A 16,701-nucleotide genomic window follows, 5' to 3' on the forward strand; every position below is an offset into this window, starting at 1 on the left:
ATGGTTGTGCCTCTTTAGGGAACTTCTCGACTGCCTGTCTGGCCCTGCCGAGGCCCTTTCCCTGTCGTCTTGGATAAAAAGCCTCTACGAGTACGCCGGTCCGTAACTTGAAGCGCTCTTCGCAATCTCTAGACTCGATGCTGCTGTCTGCATAAAATCCCCCCGCTGGGGAAGGAAGAAGAGGCGGAGCTAATACTTTGTATCTGTGGGTACAGTTTGGCGCTTGTCAGTCTCTCAAGTCTTCCTCTTGGCCTCGGCTTGGCACTTCCCAAAAATCCGGGGTGGGTGTGGGGACAAGCAAAATCATCTGATGGCTGGTGTTGTGCTCCTTTATCATTGCCTCGTAGTACAAGACCAGGGTCATGATGGATAATGAAGAGACAGAGAGAGATTGTACTAAGGCGATCATCATGAACTATGCTATTTCCATAGCTACATCCTACCTAAGATGTGAGGAGTTGGCCGTGGTTGCTCTTAGGATGGCGCTGGAGCGTCGGGTTTTGTCGCCATTGTCCCTGAGTTGGTTGTTTGATGCTCGACGCAGCGATAGTATGTGGTGCTATCTTCATCTGCGCCAAAAAACGGATGCTTTCATAAAAATAAAGAAATTGAAAAGTACCAAGTCATTCTGAACCCAAGGAGCAATTTGGGGGGAAGAGGGAGAGAGAGAGAGAGTGTGTGTGTGTGTGTGGCAGATGCCTCGTTCTCATCTGTTTCTTTGAGAGCGTTTAGTACATAAGGGCAATATCCGATGGGACTCGACAACATCAGGCTGCCTTTCCAAGCCTCCATGCCGAAAAGTTCCTTGTGCTTCCTTTCTGTCTACTTTTCTCTTTTCTTATTTATTGGAAAAATTCTTAACCAAAGAGTATCACAAGGTCGTCCATCCAATCAGCCCTTGACGGTAAAATAATACCCGTTGGTCCCAACCTGCAAGGCTTGGGTGGCCATCAGGAGTCAACCAGTGTATTGACGGCCATCATGGCCATAATGTTCATATTTACACTTTAATGGTGTGTCAGAAGGAGAATGTCAGCATAGAATACAGAAGAAGAAGAAAGGCAAAGAAAGAGAGAATTGGAACCTGAGAGTAGCCGTGGCCCACGCCATACTTTACAGCCACTCATTTCTGATTCTGATGGGTAAATCTGGTTCTTCCGGCCACGTGAAAATCTCTGGTCACATTCTCAAATAGACATATGAGAAAAATTCATGAGACGAGACGAAAATCTACTGTAAGCATATGTCATCGCATCGTAAAGCCGGATGATAATACGACGGCACCGACGGTCGCTCCACTCATAAATGCTGAGAACCCGCAGCGTTACTGCACGGTCCCCGCTCCCCCGGAATAGGTCCGGACCGGGACTGACATCACGGCATGCGCGTTCCGGATGGCGTAATTCGATTCTGTATCCACAACAACAACTGCTTGCTCCAAACAATGGCAGACTTTACTTCGAATAGATGTTCGAAGAGTGCCTCGTTTGATTTCTAGCAAGAATCTTGCTTACTTCCTGGCTATCGTCGTGGCCAAATTTTTTTCCCCTGACGTTAAGGAGGCAGTCATAGGATGCATTTGATCGGCCCCGTGCTATGGTCAGCCTGGCTCGTCGTCAGCGTGCAGGCGGCCTTTTTGGACCGTGATAGTCAGGCAGTACTGCTCGAAGACGCAAGCCCAGCAAGCAGACCAAAGAATGTAGTCTTCATACTCACAGACGACCAGGACGCGGCGATGGACTCCATCTCCTACATGCCTCTACTCAAAACGTATTTGACGGACAAAGGCACCACCTACACAAACCACTTTACTACCACAGCCATATGCTGTCCCTCACGGGTGTCATTGTGGACTGGCAAGCAGCCTCACAACACAAATGTCACGGATGTGAACCCTCCATATGGTAAGGAATAAGCAATCCGTTCCTTGATCTGCATAGAAGTTAGGGGAAATCCAATGTGCTAACAACGAGACACCTATTGATGTCGTCGTCTCAAAAAGGCGGATATCCAAAGTTTGTATCTCAGGGCCTGAACAGCAATTATCTCCCGGTCTGGCTGCAGGAAGCAGGCTACAACACATACTACACGGGCAAACTCTTCAACTCTCACACTATTGCAAACTACGACTCGCCCTACCCAGCAGGCTGGACAGCCACAGACTTCCTCCTCGACCCAGGCACATACTCCTACCTCAACCCCATCTACCAGAGTAACAAAGACAGCCCGGTCCACCACAACAATGAGCACACCTCCGACCTCATCACCATCAAGGCCCAAGGACTCCTCGACCAGGCCCTCGCAGCCGACAAGCCCTTCTTCCTCGGCGTAGCCCCCGTCGCACCACACTCCAACATCGACATCAACAGGCACGCTCACACGCCCCAGATGACAGAGCCTATTCCTGCCCAGCGCCACGAGGGTCTGTTCGACGGCGTCCAAGTTCCCAGGACCCCCAACTTCAACCCAGACACGCCGAGCGGGGCGAGCTGGGTCCGAAATCTGCTGCAGCACAACGCCTCGTCCGTGGAGTACCTGGATCACTACTACCGCCAGCGCCTACGTGCGCTGCAGGCTGTGGACGAGCTGGTGGAGAAGCTCATCGCGCAGCTTGACGAGGCTGGCGTCCTGGATGACACTTATGTCGTCTATAGCTCGGACAATGGATTCCATATCGGCCAGCACCGACTCCCGCCGGGGAAAGAGTGTGGGTATGAGGAGGACATCCGTGTGCCGCTGGTCGTGAGGGGTCCAGGCGTGCCGCAGGGTGCAGTTGAGGACTCGGTAACTACGCATATCGATCTTGCGCCGACTGTGCTGAAAATGGTCGGGGCTGAGGCGAGGCCTGACTTTGACGGCGTGCCGATCCCGATTGGGTCGGCCTCTGACCGTGCTGGTGAGAAGGAGATGGTTGGACCGGAAAGGTGGGAAACAAAGAGGCATGAGCACGTCGCAGTTGAGTACTGGGGCTATGCGATTGCGGAAGGCGAAGGTGGTGGGTTTGGTAAGTTGGCACAAGGAGGACGGATCGCTTATTGATCTTCTCTCCCCTCCTTTCTCTCTGTGCAGATGACGAAATGGCATTGAAGCTGACGGCACATCTTCATCTGTTGGTTGTAGATGGCGAAGGGCAGCTCGTCGTGACCAACAACACCTACAAAGCTGTGAGAATCATCGGGGATTCCTACGATCTCTACTACGCAGTATGGTGCAATAACGAGCACGAACTATATGATATCAAGGTACGCGCATTTTCCTCTCAAAATTTTAAAAAGAAATACGAAAAAGACTTGTCGTACTAAAGCAAGTTCTCGCAGACGGATCCAGGACAGTTGGACAACCTATACAACAAGTCTCATAAATACATGTCACCTAATGGCAAGAACCGCCTGCTCGGAACGGACATAGGCCTCGTCATCGACCGTCTCGACTCCCTCATGATGGTCCTGAAATCATGTAAGGGAAACACCTGTATCGAGCCGTGGAGGGTACTCCACCCGCAAGGAGACGTCGAAAGCCTGTCTGATGCGCTGCAAGTAAGATTCGACGCGTTCTATAAGGAGCAGGCTAAAGTCTCGTTCGATAGGTGTGAGCTTGGGTATATCATCGATGCCGAGGGACCTCAGGTGCCTCTTGCATATGAGTATCGGAAGGGGTCGAGTTGGCATATGTGGGTGTGAAAAAAAAAAAAAAAAAAAAAAAAAAAAAAAAAAAGAGAGGATGTGTATAAGAGAGGATAACCATCGTGCAAGCCTAGACAGATAGCTTCACTCATCATCCATAGCCCCCAGACTTGCTTAGCACAGCCGCCATGTTTACGTCACTGAGCGCCTGTCGGTCAGCCCTCGAATGGTTTTCTCAATTGGCTAAAGGATGAATTAGTGCACTGATCCAAAGTCCGTAGATGCGAATGCGAGCGAGGACAGTAAGTCAGCCCCTTGCCAGTGGCTATCGACGTGTCTATTACTGTCGTCGTGTTGTGGTTCTTACACTTTTTGGGGGCTGCCGTGGCGGATGCGGTAAATTAGCCCGCCGGGCAGACTTTCGTCCGTCCCGCTGTGGTGCATGTCGCTTTGCGTTTCGAACGCCGCGCAATGGAATGGAAACGTCAGCCCTCTTGAGCTCAGCATGGGATGGAATCAGTGAGCAATTGGGACGAAGCGCTGTCAGAGGATCGTATGGAAAGGGGGCTATGTTCTGGTGGTGCGTTATGTGTACATAGTATAGTAGGTCGAGAATTGTTTTAAATATTGAACCTCTCCCAAGGTTGCAGTGGACTTTGATAATCTTGTTTTCTTCTTTCAAGACAACACTTGTATCAGTCTTATAGTGTATTTTCACCCTTTATTTCAAATTTACGATCAGGATTTGATACCATTCTTCGCACAGTCTCATTCCAGACAAGTACAAAATGTGCTGCAACAAGAAACGCGCTGCTCGATACGCCGCCAGCGTGCCCGCTGCGGACGAGGGTCAATATTACTATCACCACCAGACCGGACGACGAGGCTGCGGAGGCGGCTATTCATCGGGCTGCCGCCGAAGACCAGGCCTGATCCGAAGCCTGTTCGGCATGGCCAAGGAGTACAGCGACAACAAGGCCGTAGGTCAACCTATTTGCTCCGATGTATTCGACATAGTTGATTGCTAACAAACTCTCAGCTTCCTCAGGCTGCTCATCAAAGAGCTTCTCAGGAGACTGATGGTTCATGGCCGGCTGAGAAGCAAAATCATCTGGACTATCCTGTGCGGGAGCAGCCAGAGGCGCACCAGGTTGAAGGCGGAGTGAAGGCTAAGGAGGAGGATTATGATCTTGTGGAGGACGGCAGGGATGTGCACGAGGCCCGTCCTGAAATGTTGCCGAGATACTCCCAGGTGGTCAATGCTGAGTGAAGAAACCACGAGATACTGCTTGGTCCAAGGTCTTTTTGCTACTATATTTGTACTTTCAGCTCTTCTGTTCAATCGTTCACACCTTTTGTGGACTTTCGATAGTCTATTTTAGGTCTAGAGCAAAATGGTCTATCTGCACACTGGGTACACAGATTCTTTTATCTATTCAACCCTTCTCCAGCTGGCTGATTACCTGTTGTTTTCTCCCCAAGGCGCCCCAGTGCAGTTGAACCCCGTCGGAGCCACCACACTATCACACAAGTAATTACTCGGCGCCGTATTGTTGACCGTGTCCAGGATATCAACACCCTCAATGACGATCCCCGTGCAAGGGCTCGCCCCGCTGCACTGCAGCTCAGCAACAACATCACTCGTCGTCGTCCCCACCCACCCGCGCAGGGTGAGGTCCCGGATGTTGAACGGGCTCGTGTCGCAGTTGCCTGTGGCCGAGTTGTAGCTCGTGCACTGCGTGATGGCGAAGATGCCCGAGGCGTTGTCGAGCTTGAAGTCCTCAAAAGTCAGGTTGGCCGCGTAGCCCAGGCCGCCGCCGCCCCCGTTGGGTGGGTAGCCTGTGCTGTTGCCGGTCCAGGTCTTGACGTAGGCGCCGTAGCGCATCTGGTTGTTGATGGTGATGTTGCGGACTGTGACGTTCTCGATGGTCTCGAAGGCGTTTTCTATAAGTGATTGGTATTAGCATGCGAAATTCTCTTTGTAAAAAGCCAAAAAAAAAAAAAAAAAAAAGGAGGGGGGGAGGGGTTGATTCAATGTGAGTGAATGTCTCTTCTCTAAAAGGACTTACCGTATTGTCCAATGCTGCCAATGGCGATTCCCAGACCGGTGTAGAAGTCGCAGTTCTCAATGAGAATATTCGTGCTGTTGGCTTTCATGCTGATGCTGTCGTCGCCATTGTCAACGACCCAGTTGCGGAACGTGACGTTGTTCACGTAGACTGTATCTGCGCCATCGGTCTGTAATTACGATGAATCTCATGTCAGCGCTCACCCGGTTTCCGTCCTGGTCAAAGACTGTGATAACTCCCGGTGATGATGACGAGAAAGAAGAACTTACGTTGAGAGAAGAGAAGTCGAAGCCAACAGCATGTTCGTAATCAGTGCTGTTGATATAGATGTTCTCAAGAAGGACATCCTCGGAATGGATGATGGTCATGGTCCTAATTACGCAAGTGTGTGAGTTTCCAGTGGCCAGAACACATAATGAGGTCAAAAGGACGACAAGATCAGCTCTACTCACCACATCTGGCTCTGAACAAAACGCAGACGCTCAAACACACCATCCTTCACGCCCGTAAAGGTGATTTGGTGCGGCCGACCAGGATAGTTGTTCGTCCCGTTCACAAAGTCATACCACACCTGCCCATTGCCGTCAAGAGTGCCATAGCCATGCCCATCCCACCTGATGCCCTCGCCGCCAAACAGCCACGCACTGGTCTGATTCTGGTACCCCACGGGCAGCGAGTAGTTCAACCAGTACGGGATGTTGGTGTCCCAGAGCAGCGTGCCCTGCAGGTCGACCTCCACGTTGCTGAGGCCCGTCGTGTTCATGACCGACTTGACATTGTACGTCTCGTTCAGGAACACGACTTTCCCCCTTGCGGTGCCCACATCGTTGTGGCCGCACTGCGCAAAGGCCTGAATGATGGCGGGCGCCGAGTCTGTGCCGTTAGGGCCGGGCTGGACGACACATGTGTTGCTGCCGCTGCCGCTGCCGCTGGCGCTGGGCAACGAGGCGAGGGGCGCGAGCTCGGAAGAGAGGACAAGAGGCACCTGCAGTGCCGCTACCAGTGAGGAGCGCATCGTGGCAGGGAGTATGAGAGAGACCAGAAGAGCTTGGGCGGACGAGAGAAGCCCATGGCCTCGGAGGTGGCGCAGTCTGGATCCTGTCATCGTATTTATATGTTTTCTTTTCTCTTTTTTTTCCCCTTATCGCCCTTGCTTGATCTTTAGAGCCAAAGATCTACACCATGTTGATGATGATGTTACCAGTCAATTGAAGACTTTTTTCCTTCTCTCTTTCGTAAGGAGTTCCACCGCCAATTCAGAAGGGCGACCTCGGGGTGGGAAGAAAGAAGGAGGAGGGGAAATATCTGGGGGGGTGGACCTTGGGGGTGGGTCTGGGGGTTGGACCCGTGGGGATCTTTTGAGGGGTTTCCCCGTGTTATAGCCGGTTTACTTGGGGGCTTTGGTGAAGAGGTTAAGCATATCTCGGCGTCTATGGCCTGCTCGAGACAGAAACATGACTCGGGAGAGCATTGCTGACGGGATCGTATCCCTCATAATGGATGAATTCATTACCTTAGACTACCTACTATACTACGATGAGGTAAGGGTAGTAATACATGTATTGGACGTGGAATATTGGGAAAAGGCTGAGATGATTGTAGATGAAATATAAACAGATGGTGGTCTATCTGTCCAGTATATAATTTCTGATCATATCTAAAGCCAGTTCTGAGGTAATCATTCCGCTCACAGGAATGGGTAGGCTTTCTTCCGGTGCCTTTTGCCGGAGCCTACTTCCAAGTAATTGTCGATAAATGCCCCATCCACGACACTCCACACTGGATACGACTTGTGCGACATAGCAAAGGTCAATTCGAGGATGATCAGCAGACGTCATATTGAAAAGGAAACAGCACAAAAACAACGCACGAACACACCCAGTCAGTCAGTCACGACTCACACCGGCCCGGTTATGAGGCACTTTGAATTTTCGTGGCTCCAGTATGAAAAGTACCTTATAGACAAGTGGGCAGCAAAAGAACCGACATGGTTTATAGCATTGAATCTTGGTCGTGCCGTTCACCGTCGCTGTGTTCTACAACGAAGTGGCCCAAAGGCATAGAAAGGGGGGAAACAACATCGTGAGTAATTTAATAATGTATCTAACAAGTAACGCTGTCTAATATGTATATGTTCTTCTCTATCCATGCCCACATGCTCATGACAGCCTCCTTCTCTAGCGGCTGAACCCTTCTCATAACCTCTGACGCAGCCTCTGCCCGCTTCACATCAAAAACAACACTGAGACTTTCGTGGTGGTCGTCCGAATGAGCATACATGCTCTTCCAGAGATGAAGCAGGGACCGTGCTGGATGATTCCCATGCTCGAGTGCCGTCTCGAGTTGGTGCAGCCACGTCTGCGGAGAGACGATTTGGATTTTATGTGCACCAGTCACGTTGTCGGTCGACACTCGGCCGGTCTTACCCGAGTCTTGTTTTACCAATGAACTCTCATCGGCAATCCAACCGACCATCTCTGACCACATCGGCCCTTGGTGCGGATTCAAAACATGATACACAGGTGTTCTCTGGTGATATTTCGACCCGTGCGCAGGCCCATCTAGAGCTTCGTTGAACGAGATGTCCAGGACAGCCCTCGCGGCGACATCTGCAGGCAGCCAGCTGAGAGGTTCCTCTCCCAGGTCCGGAAGACAGTTTGTGATCTTGGCCGAGGAGAGCATGATTGGGTACGCCTCAGTCATGTTCCAGACCCCGTGTTTATTCCCGCAGAGCTGGCCGACACGAATGATGACAATGGGTGATTTTTCCTGGGCGGGAAGGGTGCTGTCGACGTTGATAGTAGGTGGAGAGACACTCCCGCCCACCTTGGCCGTGGTGCAGATGTTCTCCGCCACCCATTTCGACCTGGAGTAGCCGAGAGGAGACGCATCTTCTGGCTCGGAACTGAGTGTCTCAGGTATGGCGCGCTCTGCGGCACTTCTTGCAGAAGACACAGCTGCTATCGATGATATGAAGACAAATCTTGCTGCCGCGCCGCCCGTGGCATCTCTCAATTCGAGGAGGTTGTGAAGGCCACTCAGCTGATCTTCAAAAGACTTCAGCCTCAGACTAAAGTTGACTGACCACGCCGAGTGGATAATCATGGTAGCCTGGCTGGTAAGCTGGGTCCAGTCGCTATCCTCAAGCCCAAGCCTTGGTTTCGAGATAGCACAGGGCATACAGACAAGTCTTGTTCCCTGTTCATGCTCCATGTTCACCGTCGCCAGCCCTCGAGACTTGAGTGATTTTTTGATGCGCCTGACTCCATCATCATGACTCTGGGTGCGGACCAGACAAAAGACTTTCGAGACTTTGGCGTCCTGGAGGAGTAGATCGAGGATGTGAGCTCCCAAGAATCCGGTAGCACCCGTGAGGACGACGACGCGCTTATTTTGATGGTCGAAGGATCCCGTCGGCGCTTGTATGGCATGCCGATATTTCTCGACTAGGTCCAGCATAAGTTGTTCCTCGTCGGTGTCTTCTTCAGCGGCAATACCGTTCAGAGTCATCGTACTATCTGCTGCATTCCGGCATCGTAGTATGTATTTCGATAGCTGATCGATAGAGCCTTGCTCGTATATGATATTGAGCGGCAGCTTCTTGTCGGTGTCGAAAAAGGCTCTTGAAATGCTATTTCTGAGGCGCGAGCAGGCGATCGAGTCCACGCCTTGTGCAAACAAATCGCCTGTGGGGCTGACACGTCGTCCAAGAACATTACTGAAAAGCTTCGTGAGCTCCTCCAGAACTTTGCTGTCAGGAACGTTGACCTTTTGGGGAGGAGATCCCCCTAAAGTCGCTCCATCTCCATACACTCCTTCGATGTCATACTTGAAAAGCTTCTCTGCTTGCCTCCTCAGGATTGTGCCCTTGCTACTCTTCGGCAACGCAGTAGTCCCGCCATTTTTATCCATAACAACAACAATACTTCCCCTTCCTATCTTGGCGTGCCCTTGCGCCTGAGAATTCATCTTTTCAATCACAGGCCACACATCATCGATGACCTGCTGATTATTGACGTAGTCAACCCCCCGTTTTGTAACAAGGAGCAGGCCAGGCGCATCTCGCCCCGTGCCAAAGATCATGGCATCTTCCAGAGCTCGCCTGCCCACAGCTGAGGCCAGAAGTTCCGCCTCTACTGGTGCAGGATCAAATTTCTTTCCGTTCACGAGTGTGATCTGCGCATCTGCTCTGCTGTGGTACCGCCAGGCGTTTGGGATCGTAGGATGCTGTTCGAACAAGTCTGCCGTCGCAAAGGAACCATCTGGTCGGTTTGTTTTGCCGCGATGCGGCCAATGTGGTTTTACCACGAATTCAAAGAGCTGAGGACCATCCTCGCCTTCTTGCTGCTCGGTTTGAGGCATAAAATCGTAGTACTCTGGTTGTAGAGAAGGATCCGCTCGCAGCCATGACCATTCTCGGTCTGTAGCATAGTCTCTGTGCGACGAGAGCAGAAACCCGCACTCAGCACTACCAAAACGCGAGATGAGCTTGACGCCATTGGAGACGAGGTCATCGCCTAGTGATGGAGGCAGAGCGGCCCCTCCGACGCCGACGAGGTCCATGCTTTGGAGAACATTCATGCCGGCAGCGGCAGCTTCTGCATCGTCTTCGTGAATCGAAGATCCAGAGACCAGCGACTGTAGGACATAGGGCACCGAGGTGAAGTACTTGGCAGGATATGCGCCCTGAAGATACGCATTGGCTCGGTCGACGGCCCGGAGCACATTGACTGCCGTGATCGGCTGCGTTCCCGGAAACAAATGGATCATGGCGCCGCTGGACCACGCACGAAGGCAGTCTGCGATGCCACCATGATACAAGGGCGTGGTAGAGAAACTGGCATGACTCTCACCTCCAGTCAGCCGTGGGAGAACGCCGACAGCAGCGTGGTGCGTCTGAGGAATTGGCTTAGGCAGGCCGGAGGAGGTGCCTGAGGTGTGAAAAAGGTAGGCGATGTCACCTGGTTTGGGACTCTTGGTGGTTGTGATTGTCGGAGAGTCGGATCTCAAGTTGTGCAGCACGTTGCTGATGTTGATGGCGAAAGTGCCGCCGTCCTTCGACCTCGTGACAGCGTCGTAGTTACGGCCATCGGCGAATATGACGGAAACCTGGCACGTGGCACAAAGATGCTTGATAGCGTTCGCCTCGAGTTGCGGACTATGACAAAGAATGTCAAAAGAAGAAGAAAAAAAGAAAAGAAAAATTGGAAGCTAGCTTCATCGTCGTCAAGGGATTTGGGCAAGGAGGAGGAGAGCGTAAATAAGACGACCTACGCAAGAAGCAGCACGGACATGCCCAGTCTCATCAGACCAAGCCAAGTCAGGAGGAACTCGGGTGTGCTCGAGCAGAGCAGGCCAGCTGTTGAGGACCCAGCACGGCTGGCTATCTGCATCCGTCTACGCAGCCGTACTGCGGTAGCCAGAGAGTAGTCTCGTAGTTCTCGATACGTGAATTCTTGTGATGAAGAGAACTCAACTGTCAGCCAGGCTTGGTCGACTTCTTGTGGCGTTGTCTCCCACTATTCGTCCTTCTGGGGCCTTACCAGATTTCATCTCCCTGCCTCCGTCATCATAGCAGCCGCCCGCGAAGTTGACAGCTGGCCTTTGCCTCAGTTCTTTTGCCTGCTCATCTATGAGACGGTTGACAGTATTGAAAGGGTGTGGGTGCTTCAGATTCCATCTTGCTGCTTCGCCGAGGGTGCATGTGAAGTATGTGAGTGTCTTCTTCGACACTGCGTCCTCCTCAATGTCGCCCATGTTTTCGTCGTCATCGTGGTTCCATTTGTGAACCTGGAATCGCACGTGCTTGGACATGTCCTCTTTCTTTTCTTTGCTTCTTCCGCTTCTTCTTCTTCTTCTTCTTCTTCTTCTTCTTCTTCTCTCTGCTTGCCTTCACTCTCTCGATCTCGATGGACGTTGTGAGGGCAAACGAGGGGCTGTGGAGGAAAACAAGTCCAGGCTCTGTGATGAGATAACCGAAACTCGCTAGGCTAGGTCACGATGCGCTGTGATTAGGCACCGAGCTTGCTGAACAGTGGGCGCCAGGGCCCTCACATTAGCGTCTTTGCCTCCTTGTCGCGAGCCAGTTCGCCATGTGCGCCATTGGCGTCGAGTCTAAGACACCCGGGAGCGGCCTAGACACCTTCTAGGCTTATCCACTGTAGGACGGAGTGATGAGATCATAGAAAGAAAAAAACGAAGAGGGCAAAAAAGGGGGAATGGCAAAGGAAGGGGTTGTTACAGAAGCAGACCTTGTCATTATCAACAATAGTGGCAACCGCCCCCCCCCCCCCCAAAATAGAAATGGTTTCCCATCTCTAGGAAAAGGAGACTTTCGAACTCGCGCTCTATAACTGGATGGAATAGGTTTCTGTGCAACTTGCTTGTGTATTTCAACCTTTGCCACAATGTCGGCCACAAATCGGAAAATCACAGATACCCTTGTCCTTGGCAGTAGTCAGGATAGTATTACAACGCATCCAGTGCGCAACGTCAACATTCCCCAGCTCGGTCTGGGAACCTACCTCTCGCCCCCGAACCGTACGCTCAACTCGTGCCTCGCAGCTCTGCAGGCAGGCTACCGGCAGATTGACACAGGCCAGTACTACGAGAACGAAGAGGAGGTAGGACGTGCCATCCACCAGTCCGGCATCCCTCGTGACCAGGTGTTTGTCACGACCAAGATCCTCACACCTGGCGAGACGGTCGAGGACAACTATGCCTCGTGTCTGGAGAGCGTGCAGAGGATAGGTGGAAGGGGAGAGGATAGCTATGTGGACTGTTTCTTGATCCACTCGCCGAGCCCTGGGAGCAAGAAGCGTAGGGAGATGTGGCTGGCTCTGGAGAGGTTGTATGAGGAGGGTAAGGTGAGGGCTATCGGAACAAGCAACTTTGGTATCGGGCAGATTGAGGATCTGAAGGGTGTTGGCAAGGTCTGGCCGCCGCATGTCAACCAGATCGAGGTAAGCTTCAGCCACAAGGATTGTAGTCCTCCTCTTTATTTTTATCTTTACTTTTATTTTCTTTCTTCATTATCACCTCCTCTGCATCCGCCGTTCGTTTCAATATTTCTATTTAGTCTGACGTTCATCATGCCATCGCGAAGCTACATCCCTGGACACAACAAAAGGAGATCGTACAGTACTGCCAGGACAATGGCATCGTGATTCAAGCATACTGCCCCATCGTCCGTAACAAAAAAGCAGACGATGAACACCTCTTATCACTAGCAAAGAAGCACAACGTCACCCCGAATCAGGTCCTGATCAGGTGGAGCATCCAAAAGGGCTGGGTGAGCCTACCCAAGAGCGACAGTCCGGAGCGAATACAGCTGAATAGGGATATCTATGATTTTGACCTGGACGACGAGGACATGGCCTTGCTCAACGGTCTGGACCAGGGATCTGATGGGGCCCTTGTCATGACGGTAGACAATTCTTGAAGTTTTCCTCGTGAATAGGCTCGATAGATTGGAGTTCAAGAACCACGGGTTCTTATAAAACCATTAGAAACGAGCTGAACGTTCTTATATTCATGTATGCCACTTATGTCTTCAGCTTGATAGTCTTTCTCCGACGTTCAGAGGTGTAATATGAGATCAAGAGTAATCTCAAACTTCTTGATTTGTAGGATGCTAACCTGTTACCTACCTGAGTCGCAAGGCAATCGACCATTCCATCCGGCTACTCTCCGGTTTATGATGACATACAACACACCAAGGATATATAGCCCTTACAGACTTTATTTTTGGGCCTTTTTATAATCCAAAAACATTTCTCCAAAAACCCTCCTCCCCTCATTATCGCCAGCACCTTCAACAATTTCCTGCGCCGTAAATAGCACCTCGAAGAGACCGATGCGGTCCAGCAGTGGCAGCGGGGCCTTCATAGCTTCTTTGAGCCTCTCCATGGTGGTCTCGTCGTCCTCGGCGTACGCTTTGTTATAGGATTTGATGTTGATGAGGAGAGCACTGGGAGTCATGAGGTTAGATACGAATAAATAAGACAGTATTGCCACGAGGTTTTACTAGCAAATTAGGATCGTGATTTGAGCATCTGTCTTTACTAGGCTAGGCAGTGGACTTAATCAACAGGATGCTTCGACATACCCAACGGTGCCCGTCTGCACAACTGTGCCGTCTGGGAGAGCAATTTCAGGCATCTTGGCGCCCATTGTGGCCGAATTGAGGCCTGCCAAGTTGCTATTCGCAGCCATCTTGATGGAGAGAGAGACTTTTTGTTTGAGATAACAACATGTAAATGCCCTGACAATATGGTGTAGATTGATAGGCCAGAAAGTGTCAAGGGATCGTCAAGTCTGCCTACTGCGCCTATGGTTTATAACCAATGCCATCAATGGAAGTTTATTCAACTTAATTGATACCTCTTTTATGAGGTTACTGTAAGATGTGCCATCACGCTTGTCCAAGACGCGACTGGTCCCGGATGGTCCACGGCAGGATCACCATGCTGTCTCCACCATCTCATGGCACCACCCATTGTCAATCCTAGAAGTTCAAAAACTGCTGACTTACTACCAATTCCAGAGCGGGTCATCAGCTCACTATGTCGTTAAAATAACGTCAGCGGCTCCTCCGTGGAAGATCCGCGGAGCCAGGGTTACCAGAACATATCCGCATTTTTGTTTCTGGTAACGAGATAGTAAAACTAGGCACGAGTGGCTCTACAGTAAGAAGCGATACTCTGATTCTTGTTTCTATGTTCTCAGTGTAGTGGTATCGTTCTGTGTAGGTTGTTTATGTGCCACCCTATAGAACCCCTTGCACCGTTCTCATCCTCTGAATTAATATAACACCTGACTTTAGCAGCATGCCCGCTCTTCTTTTTCCTTCCCTCTCAGCCCATCACATTCATCTTCCACCATCCAAGCCTTCCTCGTTTTCTCCAGGCCAGAAGACCCACACAACAACAACCAGAAGCTTCAAGACCGACGCAGTCCACAGCGCCCCAGCGATGCCCAAGTCGCTATGCGCAAATAGGCCTCCCACAAGGGCCCCAACGAGCAGCATAAGCGGAGCGCCCACCCGACGGTTCCTCTCGACATTGGCCAGCCGAAACAGGTCAACATCGCTAAACAGGTCGCAGTAGATACTCGTGAGCACCACGCTGGTCAGTGCGTTGTACTTGAGAGCACGGCTGGTGACGGCCTGGCCGCAGGCCTGAAAAGCGACGAGGGCAATGGGCAGCAGGACGTCCCATCTGATGTCGTCGGGCCCGTACCCTCCTGGGCCGAAGGTGACGGTGGTGGCGGCGGCGATACACAGCAGGGCCTGGGCGCCGAAGGAGGCGACGAGGGTGGCGCGGCGCTTGGGAGAGAAGTAGCGGTGCAGGCGGCTGAAGGTAAAGGAGCCTATGCAGAAGCTTAGGAGGGAGGTGCCGGACTTGATCCAGCGCGTGCTCTGGGTGGGGGCAGCGAGGCCCAGGCCGATGTAGACAGTATTGCCTGTATTCGTTCATTTATTGTCAGTGAGTGACGGTGTGGAAAGTTTGGATTTGGTTGGAATTCTGCTCAGTGCTCACCTGTCTGCATTGACACAAAAGAACCCCATATTGAGATGGAGGCGCTGTCCAGCAGGCCTGTGATGATGTAGCAAAAGATGAGCACAATGTCTGCCCAGTCACGCCTGATCTCTGCCCTCGCAGCCCTGCGCACCCAGCTGCCGATGGACTTTGGAGGTCGAGATGATGAGCCTGCTAGTCCACCTCCTCCTCCTCCATTGAGTAGCGGTTGTGCCTCATCAGCCAGATCGGAGACATGGTTGGTGATGATGCGGCCTGTCACACCCTCCTCCTCCTGCCCAGCAGTGGTAGTAGTACCATGGCCGGTGGTGTTGCTCATTGCGCCCTTTTGTTGGCCTTTGTTTCAGGCGTATATTGAACAAGGAGCCACGTCAAATTTTTGTGATTGGGCTGTGTGTGTGTGTGTGTGTGTGTGTGTGTGTGTGTGTTGCCAAATGACCGAGATTTGTTTTCAAGTTTTTTTTTTGTTTGGTTTTTGTTTTAGTAATTGGATCCTCAGACACGGATTTCTGATGACACAGACTTATAACACAGTGCTGATCAACTTGCGGTGTTTTGGCCCCTTGGTTCGCTGTCGTCACTGCGGGGGTCGTCTTGGCGGGTCTCGGACAACAGACAAACGTTCAGACGGTAATACTCCTTACAACATCCATCAAAATTAGAGTCAGGCGATCACCGCGCAGGTATCATGGCGTATATTCTCGTCTGGTGGTGGGTGGTGGATGGGGGATGAAAAGCGCGTGCGGATCAGGAGGGAGAGCTAGACAATTAATTGGAAGGGGGCAGGATGACAGCTGCGGCGTAACCGCTAATATAGCTGAGACGGCCATGCTTTTGATGATCGAGGTTACATCTCCGACGCTATCTCGTTGTTGGCCATGGCCGTCCGTCTAAAGGAAGATGTCTAGAGCTGGATATCGCTAGAGAAATGGCTCTTGTCTTGATTAGTTCTTGATCTCCTCCTCTTCGTACTCATCGTTCTTCGCCTCCTGTTTTCCCCGCAATCTCCCCTCTTCACAGGCAGGGGGTCCGTCTAAAGATCCTCGGCGCTTATGCAGGGCTACTAAGTCAATATTTGATCAAGCAGGGTAGTACAACATACGCAGCACAGCACGTGCACAGCCAGCACAACATATTGCCAACCGCATCCGGTGTCCTTGTGTACAGCCCGTTCTTGAAGTGCGCAGGATGAACAAAACTAGGCCGATTCCAGTAGGGACAAGTTCTAAGTCAAGGGATGCCCTTCACTTCCGCGGCCTTCTCCAATTCCTTCTGGTTGCCTTGTCATACCCACGCAAGCAATGTCCAACCGGAATGCCTCGCAGGGCCTCGGTCTTTGCTCGGCAATTTTCGAGGTGTGCTCACTACCCCTCTTGTTTGCTTTGTCCCTTTGAAGAAGCTCTACCATCCGTAGCATTACTGTATCATCTAGGGATGTAGTTCGGATGAGGAAGAGGATGGGGAGGAAGT

At 51.6% G+C, this 16,701-nt stretch overlaps 7 protein-coding genes across 7 annotated transcripts; 3 read left to right on the plus strand and 4 right to left on the minus strand.

The window, feature by feature from the left end:
- Positions 1-1,468: 1,468 nt before the first annotated feature.
- On the plus strand, positions 1,469-3,680 carry M406DRAFT_88476 (uncharacterized protein; the record flags this gene model as incomplete). Its single annotated transcript, XM_040926122.1, has 4 exons — positions 1,469-1,904; positions 2,003-2,995; positions 3,121-3,242; positions 3,318-3,680. Exons 1-4 carry the CDS (start codon positions 1,574-1,576, stop codon positions 3,678-3,680), a joined length of 1,809 nt encoding a protein of 602 aa, XP_040776594.1. The 5' UTR covers positions 1,469-1,573.
- Positions 3,681-4,411: 731 nt separating this feature from the next.
- M406DRAFT_329522 (uncharacterized protein) lies at positions 4,412-4,893 on the plus strand (the record flags this gene model as incomplete). The annotated part of the gene is made up of 2 exons (XM_040920438.1): positions 4,412-4,603; positions 4,663-4,893. The coding sequence occupies 2 exons, from the start codon at positions 4,412-4,414 to the stop codon at positions 4,891-4,893; spliced, it is 423 nt and encodes a 140-aa protein (XP_040776595.1).
- A 189-nt stretch (positions 4,894-5,082) lies between these two features.
- Positions 5,083-6,707, minus strand: M406DRAFT_68059 (family 28 glycoside hydrolase; the record flags this gene model as incomplete). Its single annotated transcript, XM_040925130.1, has 4 exons — positions 5,083-5,567; positions 5,693-5,861; positions 5,962-6,064; positions 6,145-6,707. The coding sequence occupies 4 exons, from the start codon at positions 6,705-6,707 to the stop codon at positions 5,083-5,085; spliced, it is 1,320 nt and encodes a 439-aa protein (XP_040777588.1).
- A 1,088-nt stretch (positions 6,708-7,795) lies between these two features.
- Positions 7,796-10,696, minus strand: M406DRAFT_36648 (uncharacterized protein; the record flags this gene model as incomplete). The annotated part of the gene is made up of 2 exons (XM_040924005.1): positions 7,796-8,103; positions 8,143-10,696. Coding segments are annotated over 2 exons (2,862 nt in total), but the record flags the coding sequence as incomplete, so codon positions are not given.
- Positions 10,697-12,099: 1,403 nt separating this feature from the next.
- On the plus strand, positions 12,100-13,133 carry M406DRAFT_60296 (uncharacterized protein; the record flags this gene model as incomplete). Its single annotated transcript, XM_040924675.1, has 3 exons — positions 12,100-12,145; positions 12,176-12,654; positions 12,798-13,133. 3 exons carry the CDS (start codon positions 12,100-12,102, stop codon positions 13,131-13,133), a joined length of 861 nt encoding a protein of 286 aa, XP_040776597.1.
- A 299-nt stretch (positions 13,134-13,432) lies between these two features.
- Positions 13,433-13,906, minus strand: M406DRAFT_68062 (uncharacterized protein; the record flags this gene model as incomplete). Its single annotated transcript, XM_040925131.1, has 2 exons — positions 13,433-13,661; positions 13,800-13,906. 2 exons carry the CDS (start codon positions 13,904-13,906, stop codon positions 13,433-13,435), a joined length of 336 nt encoding a protein of 111 aa, XP_040776598.1.
- A 685-nt stretch (positions 13,907-14,591) lies between these two features.
- On the minus strand, positions 14,592-15,409 carry M406DRAFT_28495 (uncharacterized protein; the record flags this gene model as incomplete). Its single annotated transcript, XM_040918597.1, has 2 exons — positions 14,592-15,154; positions 15,232-15,409. Coding segments are annotated over 2 exons (741 nt in total), but the record flags the coding sequence as incomplete, so codon positions are not given.
- Positions 15,410-16,701: the final 1,292 nt, after the last annotated feature.

The sequence above is a fragment of the Cryphonectria parasitica genome (assembly GCF_011745365.1).
Source record: "Cryphonectria parasitica EP155 unplaced genomic scaffold M406scaffold_4, whole genome shotgun sequence".
Classification (NCBI taxonomy): Eukaryota; Fungi; Ascomycota; class Sordariomycetes; order Diaporthales; family Cryphonectriaceae; genus Cryphonectria; species Cryphonectria parasitica.